The sequence below is a fragment of the Aethalodelphis obliquidens genome, unplaced genomic scaffold (genome assembly GCF_003676395.1).
Source record: "Aethalodelphis obliquidens isolate GAN/ISIS:26980383/991018 unplaced genomic scaffold, ASM367639v1 scaffold17, whole genome shotgun sequence".
NCBI lineage: Eukaryota > Metazoa > Chordata > Mammalia > Artiodactyla > Delphinidae > Aethalodelphis > Aethalodelphis obliquidens.
The window spans coordinates 32,609,608-32,626,815 of NW_020837961.1; the positions used below are offsets into that span (position 1 = coordinate 32,609,608).

The 17,208-nt window shown below is 37.9% G+C and overlaps 1 protein-coding gene and 1 pseudogene across 1 annotated transcript in view; one reads left to right on the forward strand and one right to left on the reverse strand.

The window, feature by feature from the left end:
• Positions 1-17,208, reverse strand: part of DCHS2 (dachsous cadherin-related 2) — a 287,111-nt gene that overhangs the window by 148,100 nt on the left and 121,803 nt on the right. The window contains exon 2 of the mRNA XM_027117241.1: positions 1,411-1,602. Coding sequence (XP_026973042.1) covers positions 1,411-1,602 — 192 coding nt within the window. The remainder of the gene's footprint in view (positions 1-1,410; positions 1,603-17,208) is intronic.
• LOC113626103 (peptidyl-prolyl cis-trans isomerase A pseudogene) lies at positions 7,612-8,094 on the forward strand (annotated as a pseudogene).

Genomic DNA, 17,208 nt, shown 5'->3' on the forward strand with positions numbered 1-17,208 from the left:
AAAGGGTGGGAAGGATGGTCACAGTAAGGGGCTGAGAGAGGGGTTTCCAGGGTACTGGTAATGTTTCTTCATCTGCTTCTATGTATGTTTTCATTCTTCAAAAATCCATTGAGCTGTACACTTATGATTCGTGCAATTTTCTGCATGTACTTTATACGTTAGTTTAAAAGTTTACCCAAAAAAGACATAAAAGCCAAATTGAAGGTGCCCCCACTGATCCAAGATGGTTCAATTAATATGAACATCAGAAAAGATAAGGTCAGTAACGTACAAAACATAACAAATATACAAAAAATACAAGAATTTATAACCGAACTAGGAAAAAATCATCAGTAATGTTTGGAGATGGTAAACGCACCAACTCATTATTATAAAAACTGATAAAGTGAAAGAATCAAGCATTATACTGCCTTTCCTGTACGAATTATACTTCAGTGTAATCAAATAGTTGATGAGAGAACATTCTTCTTTTTTTTTTTTTTTGCGGTACACGGGCCTCTCACTGTTGTGGCCTCTCCCGTTGGAGAGCACAGGCTCCGGATGCACAGGCTCAGCGGCCATGGCTCACGGGCCCAGCCGCTCCGCGGCATGTGGGATCTTCCCAGACCAGGGCACAAACCTGTGTCCCCTGCATCGGCAGGCGGACTCTCAACCACTGCGCCACCAGGGAAGCCCTTGAGAACATTCTTCTTAATTGAAGTATTTCAGATAATAAATGCAAAAGGAAAGACAGAATTCAAAAATCACCCTACTGCAACCCTTAATGAAATAATGTTATGTGTCTGCTGATGTAATAAGAAGCACAGAGCACCACCTATATAAAGCCAAAACTAATCAGTCTCTGGCTCAAAATGGCAGTTTATAGGAACTACGATAAAAGAACACATTAAGTGAATCCTAAGGATGTAATCAGCCACATTTAGAATATGGAAAACTTACAAGACAATTGATCTGATTTTTTTCCAAAAATAAATACTGTAGGAGAAAAGGTAAGGGGGATGAGTGGGGGACTAACTGTTACAGATTGAAATTTAAGGAATACAGCAATCAAATCCATTCATGGACTTATTTGGATCTTGATTTAAACATGCCAACTACTTCAAGACATTTTTAGGTAATCCAGTAAATTTTAAATGGAATGGATATTAGATATTATTACAGAATTACTGTTAATTTACTATAGTTGTGTTTTTAAAAAAAGTCATTATCTGTTAGAGATATTATTGAATTATTTGCAGATGAAATGAAATAATGTCTGGTATTTGCTTCCAAACACTCCAGCAAAAGAAAGAGGTAGTGATTTATGAAACAAGATTGGCCAGTTGTTGATTGATAATCCTTGGTATTCTCTAATACACACACAGCGGTTCACTTTTGAGTATGTTTAAAATTTCATACATAAAGACTTACCCCATCCTTAGCTTTCACCAAGAGATCGTAGGTGGCTGGATCCCTTTCCCTGTCGATATCTTGAGAAACACAGATTTGCCCATCATGGGGGTCTATCTGGAATGATTGAGGTGCTTCATAGCTTTGGAATCCAGCATAAAGAGAATATTCAACAAAGCCATAGAGTCCTGCATCTGCATCGGAGGCTTTTACCTGTGAGACAGGAGGTTGATCAGTGAGGAAAGAGAAATGCTAGCGTCACCTTTCAATGGATCATGAATCACTATCCTGATGTGCACAGCCAAGTAGCCCGCATAGCTATTCACAAAGTGTAGGCTTTGGTTTTCTCTTTCTCTTCTCTTACCTTCTGTGACAACTCACCCTCACTGTCCTCCTCCCTTTGTGAGGTCTCCTTTTCAGTCTCCTTTTCTATTCCTATACTTTCACATGATCTCTGAAAGTGTGAGTTCCTTGGTCCATTTGCCTTCTTATTCCACTCACTACACCTAAGTGATTTCATCCAATCTCAAGGATTTAAATCCATATACTAACCACCTGATAACATACCTGTGGATTCCCACTCATACCCAAGCCCTTCAGGTGATGGGCTCAATGCTCGCCCTCACCTCTTCAGAGCAACAAGGGAAGGACAAGGAAATCAGGCACAATTACTAGTAATCCAACCCAACTGAGAGAATTCACCCTGGAGCATGAGATTTGAACTTCCCAAGCCAGATTTCCTTCCAGGGGTAATGCTCCCATCAGAGCCCCAACAGTCATGCAGACTGAACACTACACAGAGGCGCCCTGCCCAGCAGCTGCATGGGAGTGAAATCCAGTCAGTGCTCTGCTTGCCAAAATGTGCACTTACATGGAGCTGTAACTGCACAGAGGAAAGGGCACCTTTCTCTTTGACCATAAATAGTATTTATGTTAGCGGTTGTCATATGCCTGGTAGGAAAGACGAAGCAAGTGGAATTATGAAAACACTTAACTGATTTACACTAACTATGGGAGTATATAGTGAGAAATACAACAGGCTATTTATAAAACTCAACATATACTTGAGCTCATAGGCTTGGTATAATTCTTTTGATTTGCAACCTAATTAATAGTAACAGCAAACATCTAAATAGAACTTACAATAAAAGAAGCACCTTCAGGGAAGATCGACCAAAAGAAGAAGAAGAAGGAGAAGGAGGAGAAAGAAGAGGAGGTAGAGGAAGAAGGAGAAAGAAGAAAAAGTAAAAGAACTATATGCTACAGAACAGGTACTATTCTAATTGCTAAACATATATTACATACTTATAACCTATAATGAATTCCATTTTACAGATGAGAAAAGTCAGGCTCAGGGAGCTAAAGTAACTTGCCAAAGATCACATAGCTAAAAAGGGTCAAAACTATGATTCAAATCCAGGCAGTTGAACAGCAGACTACACACTCCTAATGATCATGCTATCCTGCCTCCTGTGTCACCACTTGTCATTTCGTTATTTCATCCTTTATTTACTGAAAAAACACTCCCGAAATCCCCCGACCTTCCTTCAGGGAAGAAGTTGCTAGATCAGGTGTAACATCATTCCAAGTAACTGTTTACCTCATATGCATGTGGCTTTCTCACCAGAATATCATTAACATGAAAAAAGACAACTGACAGTGATGCCTGTACTCTTGAGTCTTAGCTGAACCTTCTATTCCCCATGGCCAAATTCCAACTGAGTTCCAAACGGTAGGAAAATAAAGAGTGATGGCCACTGAAAATAAAATAATTAAGCAGATCAATTCAGAGAGTTCAATGTCCAGCTAACAGACGTTCCATAAAATGAGTACAGAGACAATGAAAGAAAGGAGCAGCTCTTGTTTGGTTCACAGGCCCCCAAAGCCACTACGATAGGGGAGAAGGAGAGAGTGGAAGAGGCACTCTGGTTTTTAGCTTCCTCAGCCCAGAAGTTAGGTTCAGCTGACATTTCACTGGCCAGAGCTAGTTACATGGCCCCAACCTAACTCAGAAGGAGACTGGGAAAAGTCAAGGATCTCATAGGCATTTGGTGAATACAGTCTCTACCACAAGTGCCACTTCATCTCTATAGGAAGACACACATATAAGATTATGTAAGTCACCAGTGGCCTCTCTATGTAGTGAAATTTAAGTAAGTGGAAAGTCATAGCCTGAGAAGCCTCCCCAGTGTTATCCTACTACAGATTTCATTTTGGCAGTCCTACATATTTCTGTCAGGCTTTTTGGAGGGAGGTGAAATAGAAGACAATCAATCACCTACAATACCTACTGTTCTCAATTAAATCTAGATTGAAAAAATATCTACTTTTCATCAATACAATGTATATGCGGAAGCTAAACCTTAATTATTATGCTGCCCAAATGAAACCCCATCCCAATAACATGTTCAACAAGCACAAGTTCTCAAGAAGCCTGCCCCTTCGTTCTACTATATCTTGAACATATAACTAGAATTTGACTTTGGGGGTTATCTGTGTAGCCTATCTCAATCAGGGGCAAGTTTGCCCCCATGAAGACATTTGGCACTGTTTGGAGACAGTTTTGCTTGTCACACTGGGGAAAGGATGCTACTGGCATCTAGTGAGTTGAAGCCAGAGATGCTGCTAAACCATGCAGAGAACAGACTCCACAACAAAGAATTATCTGGCCCCAAATATCAATAGCACTGAGGTTGAGAACCCCTGCACCTGATGAAATGCTTAACAACTGGCAATATTATTTCCCTCTTTAATTTTTTTCAGCTGATGACACAGTCTTTAAAATTTATCTTCACTCTCATCTATCGCATATTCATGGGCAAAATTATTCATCCTGTGCAACCAGCTAACATGTTTGTGAGTTATTCTTCTTATCAGATGGGCTGAACCAGGAAATCCACAAACTTCCTCACTACAAAGAGCTAAATTCCAAGTACATTTGGTCTACTCCATTCTGTCAGCTGTTAATTATTTAGTAGCCTCACGTTCCCAAAGACACCAAATATATCTTCTAAAACCATATGGTATTCTCAATAACTTTGGCTTGATTGGAAGATAAATACAATGACGTTTAAATTCTAAAAATTCATTCTCAGCCTGTAATAGCACATATTAACAAATAATGTGGCTTATATAAAACAAGTTTCCTTATTTCCACTTTCAAGACCTTTTTTGTCATCTGGACTTTTGGCAAAGCAAAATGTATGGAGTCAAAAGTAGGATAAGAATACCGATCTCAATTTATGTTAGCAGTTCAGATCCTGAGTTTCAGAATCATGAAGTTAAAACGTATTCCTCCTTGTTTTTACTCAACTCCCTAAAACTATTGGCCTAATATACCAGAACAGCATTTTCCACCCACTAATAATTGGTTTTGAATGTCTACATATAATTTGGCATTTTTAAGAGGTCTACATTTTCCAATTTCCATTGACTTACACATAAAACTTAGATAATTTGAAATAATAGAAAATGGAAATGGCTTTGACAAATCTTCAAGAGAAAATCCTGATTAGTAAGTAAATAAGCTCAGTGGGCCCTTTCTTTGGAGATAGCAGCTTAAATCAAAGAAAGAAGCATCTGGTCAGAGTCTATTATCACTATCTTATGATGCTAAACTGGGGATCTAGAGGAGATCTTGGGAGGATCTTATCCTTGAATCCACTCAAAGAGCCACACTACAGCACCCTCAATGCCATCCTTGTATTCCTCCTCTCAGTCTCAATTTACCTGCTTTTGACTGAGAGGAATTTGATCATGTTTACTTTAAACTTATTCTCAGAACTGTTCTCCCTTAGTTTGATCTTTCACAAATGTAATGCAGACATTATAAAGATGCAAGAAATTAATAAAATATTGATATCTCCCTGATTCCATTATTAGCTTCCTGAAATTTAAAGAATTTTTACCACTTCCTTCATTTTAACATCTGGTTAAGGATATTTCCATATGAATGTGTCACGGAGGCAGGGACAAATTGAGAACACTGGCTCTTGAAAACATGTTTTCATATTTCACAAACAGATTGGATCTATTTGCCTTCCCATCACCAGCATAGCCTCCCTCTACTTCGGAAGATATCCTCTTCAACAACTGGGCACCTTCCCAGCCAACCACACTGGCACCCTGAAACCCAAAACTCAACCCAGAGTCATAGATAGGGTAATATATTGTTAGCAACACTGTCCTTTACCTGTTGCTGGGCAATCATATCACACTTAATTCAGTGATGTCTGTACAAAAGCCTCAGAGCCCAATCAAAAAAATGAGTGATAAACAAAAAAAGTCCTAGGGAAAAAAAAAGTGGCTGCACTTAAAATTTAAAATTAAATAATTCACTTTAATTTGTTCTTACTGTAATTTCCAAAATTTCTACCATGAGCATAAACCAGTTTGAAGAAACAAGGTTATTGACACAACATACTTACACACAGAACTTGAAATAGAAAAAAAGGAGAAAAAGGAATCACAAAATAACTTCTTACATTGAAGTGCTTGGCCAACTATGGATCCTACAGCTAAAACAGGATTATAATATTTCAGTGGAAGCTGGATTCAGGATTGGGGACCACATGGAATCAAGTATGCCACTCTCTGAATACAATTTTGGCAAGTTCAACCAGCAACCAAGTCTAACAATCAAGGCTGGGCCCTTATTTTCTATACCACTCAGCTGTTCACCACACAGTGAATCATCTCCTTCTCACTGAAGCACTTCTTCATCAGACACCACACTGTGACTCTCTTTCTCCTCCTATACCTCACTGACCCCCTTCAGTTTTCTTTACTGCCTCTGTGTTCTCTTTCTGACTTCTGAATACTGCAGTGCCCTGGAGCTCAGTCTTAGGGCCACTTAGCTTTTCAATCCACAGTCATTGCCTGTACCAGGCTGAAAGGTGGTCCCCAAAAAGACTTGTCTGCTTTCTAATCCCTGGAAACTGTGGATTTTACTTTATTTTACAAAAGAGTGAATATTACCTTATATTGCCAAAGATGTGATTAAGGATTTTGAGAGGGGTTTATCTTGGATTACCCAGATGAACCCTTAATCCAGTGACAAGTGTCCTTATAAGAAAGAGTCAGACATATCCCACAGATAGAAGAGGAGGAAGCAATGTGGCCTTGTAGGCAGAGACTGGAGTGATGCAGCTACAAGTCAAGGAGCACTTCACAGGTAGAAGAATCTGGAAAAAACAAAGAACGGATTTTCCCTTAGAGCCCCCAGAGGGGCCAAAGCCCTGCTAGATTTTGTACTTCTAACCTCCAGAACTATGAGCAACAACAATTTCTGTTGTTTAAAGCCACAAAGTTCATGGTTATTTGTTATAGAAGTCCTAGGAAACTAATACATACCCTGAGTGATCTGACCCAGCCCCAGGGCATTAAACCAACATATATTCCCCCAGTACTTGGACTTGCACCCCAGATTCATGCATCATCCAATTACACCTCCTCTCAAGTGACTAATAGGCACTTCCAATGTACTATGATCAAACAGAATTCTTAATTCCCACCGCTCCAAAATCTGCTGTCCTCCCAGTGTTTTTAGTGAATGGCACCACCATTCACTTATTGTTTTGGCAGCCAAAGAGATACTACTGAAACGACACCAAATCATGTCACTCTCCTGCTCAGAATCTTCCAGTGGCTTCTCACACTCATAGAATCCAGCTCTTTCATTTGACCTCGCCTCCCACTTCTCTCTGACTCACTCACTCCCCTCTGGATACACTGATCTCCTTGATGAATCCACCAGCTTGTATAACTTACTCCCTCACTTCTTTCAAGTCTCTGCAAACACCATCTAATCCCCCCCAGAGGCCTTTCCTGATCACCTTACACTAGAGTGTCACCCTCACCTCTGCTATCCTCTGTCCTGGCTTTGCTTTTCTTCAGAGCACTGATCTCTATACTTCATTATATGTTTTTATGTATTTGCTTATGTAATATTTGTCTTCCCCACTGGAATTACATCACTCTTGCTCCCTGCTACATCTCCAGCACCCACAACAGTAGTACCTGGCTCAAGATGAAGATGTTCTAAAACTTTGTTGCAGGAATGAAGGAATCTAATATTGTACATAAAATGCAAGCATGTTTTAGAAATAGCTTTGTAACTAATCTAATCTATTTTGACTTTAGAAAAATTGCATAAGTATAAGAACAAGATAGCTTTACAGATACCAGGGCCACCCTCCTGGAGCTCCATGGCGCTGCCCAGCCATGGTCACCCCCACAACGCTCTTTGACATGGCCACTGCCAGCGAGCTCTTGGGCCATGTCTCCTTTGAGTTGTTTCCAAACAAATTCCCAAGGACAAGCAGAAAACTTTTGTTCTGAGCACTGGTGAGAAGGAATTTGTTATAAGGGCTCCTGCTTTCAAAGAATTATTCCAGGGTTCATGTTCCAGGGTGGTAACTTCACATGCCATTATAGCACTGGTACCAAGTCCATCTTAGGGAGAAATTTGATGATGACAATATTATCCTGAAGCATAGGGACCCGGGTATCTTGTCCATAGCAATGCTGTACCCAACATTAATGGTTCCAAGTTTTTCATCTGCACTGCCAAGACAGAGTGGCAAGCATGTGGTCCCTGGCAAGGTGAAAGAGGGCATGAATATTGTGGAAGCTATGGAATGCTATGGGGCTAGGAATGGCAAGACCAGAGAAAACATCACTGTTGCCCACTGTGGACAACTCTAATAAATTTGACTTGCATTTTATCTTAACCACCACACCATTCCTTCTGCAGCTCAGGAGAGCACCCATCATCCCTGTCTGCATGCATCATCCTATAATCTCTGTGTTCTCACGGCACTTCTTTGGGTTCCATATTTGCCTTGTCCCCCTCCAAGTCTTGCTGGACTGCAGAGTTAAGTTTATGATTATGAAATAAAAATTAAACAACAACAACAACAATAAAAGAACAAGATATTTCATAACACCCATCAAACACTCACTGAGGAATATTTTTTATTCCTAAAACACAATCCATTAATCAATCTATATCATCATAGAATAAAATCCAAAATGCTAAAACTTGCAAAAGAAGAAAACTATCCTCAGGCATGTGGAACTATTCAGAAATTGGAAACAGAACTGTATTTTATTTTTTTAAATGTATTTTCGGAGAACTCAATAGAGCTGTTAGATGAATAAACTGAACATATACTCTCAAGTTACAATTTAAAAAAGGTTACTTTTCTGATAATTTTTTTATTGCCTTAACTGAGGAATGGGATTAAAAGACCATTAATCCTACTACTTATTGCCCTTCTCACCACCTCCCCCCAAAAAAAACAGCCAAAGGAAAAGAGACCAGTGGGTAGGGGTGGGGTGGTAACTTGTTTTATGAGTTATTACAAAGTGTTAAATTTAAAAAGTGTGATCTCAAAAAAAAAAAAAGAGAATTAGCAGGCAGTTCAGTAGAACACAAAAGTAAGACCTGAAAAAGATCTTGGCAAACTTATTTTATTTTTTTATATATTACAAAGAAAGCATCATAAACCACTGAGGAATGTGGGTTTATCCACAAAAGTTGCTAGAAAAATTGGCAAAGTATATGGGGAAAAAAATCAAGTTTGCTATTAACCTCACACCAAAATAAATTCTACACAGATATGTTAAATGTAAATAATGAAATCATTTAAAGCACAATGAATATATAGGGGAATTCTTGGCTGATTCTTACAATGGAAAGAAATTTCAAAGCAAAAAAGAATTACAAAACTAAAACAGATGGACAGAAATCACAAAGGGAGAAGTCAATACAATGACTACATAACCGTTTAAAACTCCACTATGTCAAAAATACCACACACACAAAAATTTCAATGCAAATTGGTTATGACACCTGTAAGAAATGTAAAAAAATAGTTAATATGGAAATAAATTTTTTAAATAAAAATACTGATGTCTCATTACTAAAAATTTAGACAAAGGACATAAACAAACAATTCACAGAAGAATAAATGTGTGTAAGATTTTCAACATCACTAGTAGTGAAATAAGTGAAAAATAAAATAATATGTTTCAAGTACTGGCAATTATTAAAATTGGTGACCATTAAAATAATTGGCAACTATTAAATTAACAGCAAATTGGCAATCATTAAAATAATATATTAAGTGTGGCACACATGAAATAAATATGCTCTTTTTTTTAAACGTCTTTATTGGAGTATAATTGCTTTACAATGGTGTGTTAGTTTCTGCTTTATAACAAAGTGAATCAGTTATACATATACATATGTCCCCATATCTCTCCCTTCTTGCATCTCCCTCCCTCCCACCCTCCCTATCCCACCCCTCTAGGTGGTCAGAAAACACCAAGCTGATCTCCCTGTGCTATGCGGCTGCTTCCCACTAGCTATCTATTTTACGTTTGGTAGTGTATATGTGTCCATGCCACTCTCTCACTTTGTCACAGCTTACAGATCCCCCTCCCCGTATCCTCAAGTCCATTCTCTAGTAGGTCTGTGTCTTTATTCCCATCTTGCCCCTAGGTTCTTCATGACCTTTTTTTTGGTTTTTCTTTTTAGATTCCATATATATGTGTTAGCATACGGTATCTGTTTTTCTCTTTCTGACTTACTTCACTCTGTATGACAGACTCTAGGTCCATCCACCTCATACAAATATCTCAATTTCATTTCTTTTTAAGGCTGAGTAATATTCCATTGTATATATGTGCCACATCTTTTTTATCCATTCATCTGTTGATGGGCACTTAGGTTGCTTCCATTTCCTGGCTATTGTAAATAGAGCTGCAATGAACATTTTGGTACATGACTGTTTTTGAATTATGGTTTTCTCAGGGTATATGCGCAGCACTGGGATTGCTGGGTCATATGGTAGTTCTATTTTTAGTTTCTTAAGGAACTTCCATACTCTTCTCCACAGTGGCTGTATCAATTTACATTCCCACCAACAGTGCAAGAGGGTGCCCTTTTCTCCACACCCTCTCCAGCATTTATTGTTTGTAGATTTTTTGATGATGGCCATTCTGACCGGTGTGAGATGATATCTCATTGTAGTTTTGATTTGCATTTCTCTAATGATTAATGATGTTGAGCATTCTTTCATGTGTTTGTTGGCAGTCTGTATATCTTCTTTGGAGAAATGTCTATTTAGGTCTTCTGCCCTTTTCTGGATTGGGTTGCTTGTTTTTTTTGATATTGAGCTGCATGAGCTGCTTATAAAGTTTGGAGGTTAATCCTTTGTCAGTTGCTTCATTTGCAGATATTTTCTCCCATTCTGAGGGTGTCTTTTCATCTTGTTTATGGTTTCCTTTGCTGTGCAAAAGCTTTTAAGTTTCATTAGGTTTTGGTTTTATTTTCATTTTTCTAGGAGGTGGGTCGAAAAGGATCTTGCTGTGATTTATGTCATAGAGTGTTCTGCCTATGTTTTCCTCTAAGAGTTTGATAGTGTCTGGCCTTACTTTTAGGTTTTTAATCCATTTTGTGTTTATTGTTGTGTATGGTGTTAGGGAGTGTTCTAATTTCATTCTTTTACATGTAGCTGTCCTCTGTTCCCAGTAACACTTATTGAAGTATGCTCTTATTTTTAAAGCCTATCTAGAAAGTAACTTTGTTTTTACCATATACATATGGTAAGCATTCTCCCAAACTTAAAAATATACCTTAATGCAGTTAGTATATTTCTAGGACTATATGTAGACAAATATTTGTATAAAAGACATATAATGTAGCATTATTTATTCTAAAACTGAAATTCCCACAATTAAAGAATTATTAAATAAATTATAAATTCATCCATAAGGTAGAATTCAGTGTATTCATGGAAACTGTGTCTATACATAAAGACATATATTAAGTAAAAAAGAAAAAAGGCAAGTAAAAATTATATATAAAATATCCCATTTATGAAAAAAATCCAATATATAGAATAAAAATTAAAAGGAAATAAACCAGAGGAGGGAACACTTCCAAACTCATTTTACAAGGCCAGCATTACCTTGATACGAAAAGCAGATAAGGACACTAGAAGAAAAGAACATTACAGGCCAACATCACTGATGAATATAGATGCAAAAATCCTCAACAAACCATTAGCAAACCAAATTCAATAATACATTAAGAAGATTATGCACTATGATCAAGTGTGGTTCAACATCCACACATCAATCAATGTTATATTCTACATTAACAAAATGAAGGATAAAAATCATGTGATCATCTGAATAGATGCAGGAAAAGAATTTGACACAAAATTCAACATCCATTCATGATAAGAACTCCCAAAAAATTAGGCATAGAAGGAACATATCTCAATATAATAAAGGCCATATATGACAAGCTAACATATATGACAAGACCATATATTACAGCTAACATCATACTGAATGGTGAAAAGCTGAAAGCTTTTCATCTAAAATCAGGAACAAGACAAGGTTTTCCATTCTCATCACTTTTATTCAACATAGTAATGAAAGTCCTAGCCACAGCAATTAAGTAAGAAAAATAAATAAAATCATCCAAATCAGAAAGTAAGAAGTAAAACTGTCTTCATTTTCAGAGGACATTATATTATATACAGAACACCCAAAAACCTTAACAAAAAAAGTGTTAGAACTAATAAATGAATTCAGTGAAGTTGCAAGATACAAAATCGTTATACAAAACTCTGCTGCATTTCTAAACACTAATAATGAACTATAAGAAAAATAATTTTTAAGAAAATCCCATTTACAATTGCATCAAGAAGAATAAAATACCTAGCAATATATTTAACTAAGGAGGTGAAAAACTTTATATTGAAAGCAATGAGACAATGATGAAAGAAACTGAAGGAAAAAAATAGAAATATATTCTGTGCCCATGGATTGGAAGAATTAACATTGTTAAAATGTCCATTCTACCAAAGCTATCTATAGGTTCAATGTAATCCCTATTGAAATTCCAATGGCATTTTTCACAAATATAGAACAAACAACGCTAAAACTTGTGCAGAACCACAAAAGACCCCAAATAGCCAAAGCAATCTTGAGAAAGAAGACCAAAGCTGGAGGCATCTCATTTCCTGATTTCAAATTATATTATGAAGCTATAGTAATCAAAACAGCATGGTACTGGCATAAAAACAGACACATAGATTAATGGAACAGGATAGAGAGCCCAGAAAGAAACTCACTCATATATGGTCAATTCATTTACAACAAAGGAGCCAGGCATATACAATGAGGAAAGGACAGTCTCATCAATAAACAGTGTTGGGAAAATTGGACAGCCACATGCAAAAGAATGAAACTGGACTACTATCTTATATTATATACAAAAATTAATATCATACTCAAAATGGATTAAAGACTTGAATGTAAGACCTGAAGCCATAAAACTCCAAGAAATAAACATAGTGGGGGAACTTCTCTGGTGGCACAGTGGTTAAGAATCTGCCTGCCAATGCAGGAGACACAGGTTCAATCCCTTGTCTGGGAAGATTCCACATGCCGTGGAACAAATAAGACTGTGTGCCACAACTATGGAGCCTGCACTCTGGAGCCCACAAGCCACAACTACTGAGCCCACATGCTGCAACTACTGAAGCCCACATGCCTAGACCCCGTGCTCCACAACAAGAGAAGCCACTGCAATGAGAAGCCTGTGCACAGCAATGATGAGTAGCCCCTGCTCGCTGCAACTAGAGAAAGCCCACACACCACAATGAAGTCCCAATGCAGCCAAAAAATAAATAAAATTTAAAAAAAATTTAAAAAAAACATAGTGGGTCACCTCCTTAACACTGGTCTTATAATTATTTTTTAGATTTGACATCAAAAGCAAAGACAACTTGCAAAAATAGCAAGTAGGACTACATCAAACAAAAAAGCTTCTGCATAGCAAAGGAAACCATCAACAAAATAAAAAGAAAACCTATGGAATGAAAAAATTGCAAATTATATATCTGATAGGGGTTAATATCCAACATATATATTAAAAATAACTCATATAACTCAATGGAAAAAAATCTAATAAAAAATAGGCAGAGGATCTGAATAGATATTTTTCCAAAGAAGACATACATGTGGCCAAAGGTACATGAGAAGGTGCTCAACAACACTAATCATCAGGAAATGCATATCAAAACCACAATCAGACAATACCTTACACCTGTTAGAAGGGCTTATCATCAGAAAGAAAAGAAATAACAAGTGGTGGCAAGGATATGGGGAAAAGGGAACGTTCATGCACTGTTGGTGGGAATGTAAGTTGGTGCAGCCACTATGGAAAACAGTATGGAGGTTTCTCAAAAAATTAAAAACAGACCTACAATATGATCCAGTAGTCCCACTACTGAGTTTATATCCAAAGGAAATATAATCAGTATGTCAAAGAGATATCTGCATTCCATGTTGACTGCAGAGTTATTTACAATAACCAAGATATAGAAACAACTTAAGTCTCCATCAATGAATGAATGGATAAAGAAGATCTGGTATGTTTATACACAATGGGACATTATTCAGCCGTGAGAAAGAAGAAAATCCTGTCATGTGCCACAACATGGATGGACCTTAAGGGCATTATGCTAAGTGAGATAAGTCAGACAAAGACAAATACTGCATGGTATCACTTATAGGTAGATCTTTAAAAAAAGAGTCAAACTCATAGATACGGATAGTAGACAAATTTTTGCCTGGGGCGGGAGAAAGAGGGAGAAGCTGGTAAAAGGGTACAAAACTTCAGCTATAAGATGAATAAGGTCTGAGGATCCAATATAAAACATGATGACTACAGTTGATAACACTGTACTGTTTAATTGAAATTTGCTAAGAGACAATTTTTTTGTCCACATTTTCATAGAGATAGTTTTATTGAAACAATATTATGAAAAAGAAGTTGAGCATCAAAAATACAAAACCTAAAAAGAATTGTATTTATAGGTATTTGCCATCCATTTATACAGCTTTTTGAGAGTGCATCCTCTAGTACTTCATTCTTGAAGACCCACTAAGCGCAGATGTATAAGAGTTACAAGGCCTAGGTTATTACTGATTGCTGAAGCAGGCGTCTGCAAACTTCTTCTGTAAAGGGACAGATAATAAATATTTCAGGCTTTGCAGCCCATAAGGCCTCTTTTACAACCACTCAACTTTGCCATTTTAGCGTGAAAGAGCCACAGACAACATGTAAATGAATGGCTTTGTTCCAATAAAAGTTTTATTTATAAACACCAAATTTGATTTTCATAACATTTTCACTTATCACAAAATAGTATTTCTCTTTTTTTTCAATCATTTAAAAATATAAAAATGTTCTTAGCTCACAGGTGCTACAAAAACAGGCAACAGACCAGATCTGGTCCATCTGCCATAGTTTGTTAATCCGCAATCTAAAGCATAGGGAGAAATCTTCTCTTAGAAAAATGGTCAGTGCTTCAGGTCCAAGAGAGTAACTTTGAAGTGACTTCAGTCTAAAGTGTATCAGGGGTTCATTTGAGATCCTGTGTTTGAGCTGCTTTTATTCGCAAGTTTACTCTCCATTCATTGCTGCCTCTATGTTGTATCCCTACAGTAAAGCTAAATTATAAAACAGAAGGAGAAGCAGCAGCAGCAGAGGAAGAAGAAGAACCAAATGATTTTATTTTATTTCAGGGCCCAGCCAATGCTTTCGCTCAGTTAAATTTTTATATTATGCCTTTATAATGCTTGTCATTGGAAAAACTAAAACTAAAAACATTATCTTCTTTTGTGAAGCTCCTTTCAAACTTAACTGTAAACACAAACACACGCACACAGTCACTCAAAGCTAGCAAAATTAAAAACCCCAAACCCTCCAATGTACTGGTGCTAAAGGAATCAAAAAAAAGTGAGAGGAATAGAGTCACCCAGTCCCACAGCACAGGGAAGTGCTCCTCCCAGAGCTCTTTTCTACCAATAACACTGTTTTCATGAGGTCAAATCTTCCAACACAGATAAGATACTCATCCTTAAAAGAACAATTAACTGATATTTATGGCATAAAAATTAGGTTGCCAGTAGCTGATCCCCTGATTGGTAGGCTCAAAATCCTACTTGCTTTTGATTTATTAACTAATTTCAGTGATCTGATTTAGGTATTTGATATTCTTAATAATCTTGTGGCAAAAGAACAGATAGAAATACTGGTAGCAATGTTAAGTAAGTGGTTGACTCAATACTAACATTCAAAAATCAACTCACTTCGACTCCCTCTTGTGAGAACACCAGAAACACAACTAGCTGCTGCACAATCATTGGCAGGAAGACACTGGAACTCACCAAAAAGGATACCCCACATCCAAAGACAAAGGAGAATCCAAAATGAGACGGTAAGCGGGGCACAATCACAGTAAAATCAAATCCCATAACTGCTGGGTGGGTGACTCACAGACTGGAGAACACTTATATCACAGAAGTCCACCCACTGGAGTGAAGGTTCTGAGCCCCACATCAGGTTTCCAAACCTGGGGGTCCAGCAATGGGAGGGGGAATTCCTAGACAATCAGACTTTGAAAGCTAGTGGGATTTGATTGCAGGACTTCAACAGGACTGGAGGAAACAGAGACTTCACTCCTGGAGGGCACACACAAGATGGTGTGCACATCGGGAACCAGGGGAAAGAGCAGTGACCCCAGGGGAGACTGAACCAGACCTACCTGCTAATGTTGGAGGGTATCCTGCAGAGGCGGGGGTGGCTGTGGCTCACCATGGGGACAAGGACACTGGCAGCAGAAGTTCTGGGAAGTACTCCTTGGCGTGAACCCTTCCAGTCTGTCATTAGCCCCACCAAAGAGCCCAGGTAGGCTCCAGTGTAGGGTTGCCACAAACCAAACAACCAACAGGGAGGGAACACAGCCCCACCTATCAGTAGTCAAGTGGATTAAAGTTTTACTGAGCTCTGCCCACCAGAGCAACAGTCAGCTCTACCCACGACCAGTCCCTCCCATCAGGAAACTTGCACAAGCCTCTTAAATAGCCTCATCCACCAGAGGGAAAACAGCAGAAGAAAGAAGAACTACAATCCTGCAGCCTGTGGAACAAAAACCATATTCACAGAAAGATAGACAAGATGAACAGGCAGAGGGCTATGTACCAGATGAAGGAACAAGAAAAAAACACAGAAAAACAGCTAAATGAAGTGGAGATAGGCAACCTTCCAGAAAAAGAATTCAGAATAATGATAGTGAAGATGATACAGGACCATGGAAAAAGAATGGAGGCAAAGATCAAGAAGATGCAAGAAATGTTTAACAAAGACCTAGAAGAATTAAAGAACAAAGAAACAGAGATGAACAATACAATAACTGAAATGAAAACTACACTAGAAAGAATCAATAGCAGAATAACTGAGGCAGAAGAACGGATAAGTGACCTGGAAGACAGAATGGTGAAATTCACTGCTGCAGAACCGACTAAAGAAAAAAGAATGAAAAGGAATAAAGACAGCCTAGGAGACTTCTGGGACATTAAACGCAACAACATTCACATTATATGGGTCCCAGAAGAAGAAGAGAGAGAGAAAGGACCTAAGAAAATCTTTGAAGAGATTATAGTCAAAAACTTCCCTAACATGGGAAAGGAAATAGCCACCAAAGTCCAGGAAGCAGAGCGAGGCCCATACAGGAAAAACCCAAGGAGAAACATGCCATGACACATAGTAATCAAATTGGCGAAAATTAAAGACAAAGAACAATTATTGAAAGCAGCAAGGGAAAAACGGCAAATAACATACAAGGGAACTCCCATAAGGTTAACAGCTGATTTCTCAGTAGAAACTCTACAAGCCACAAGGGAGTAGCATGATAGACTTAAAGTGATAAAAGAGAAGAAGCTACAACC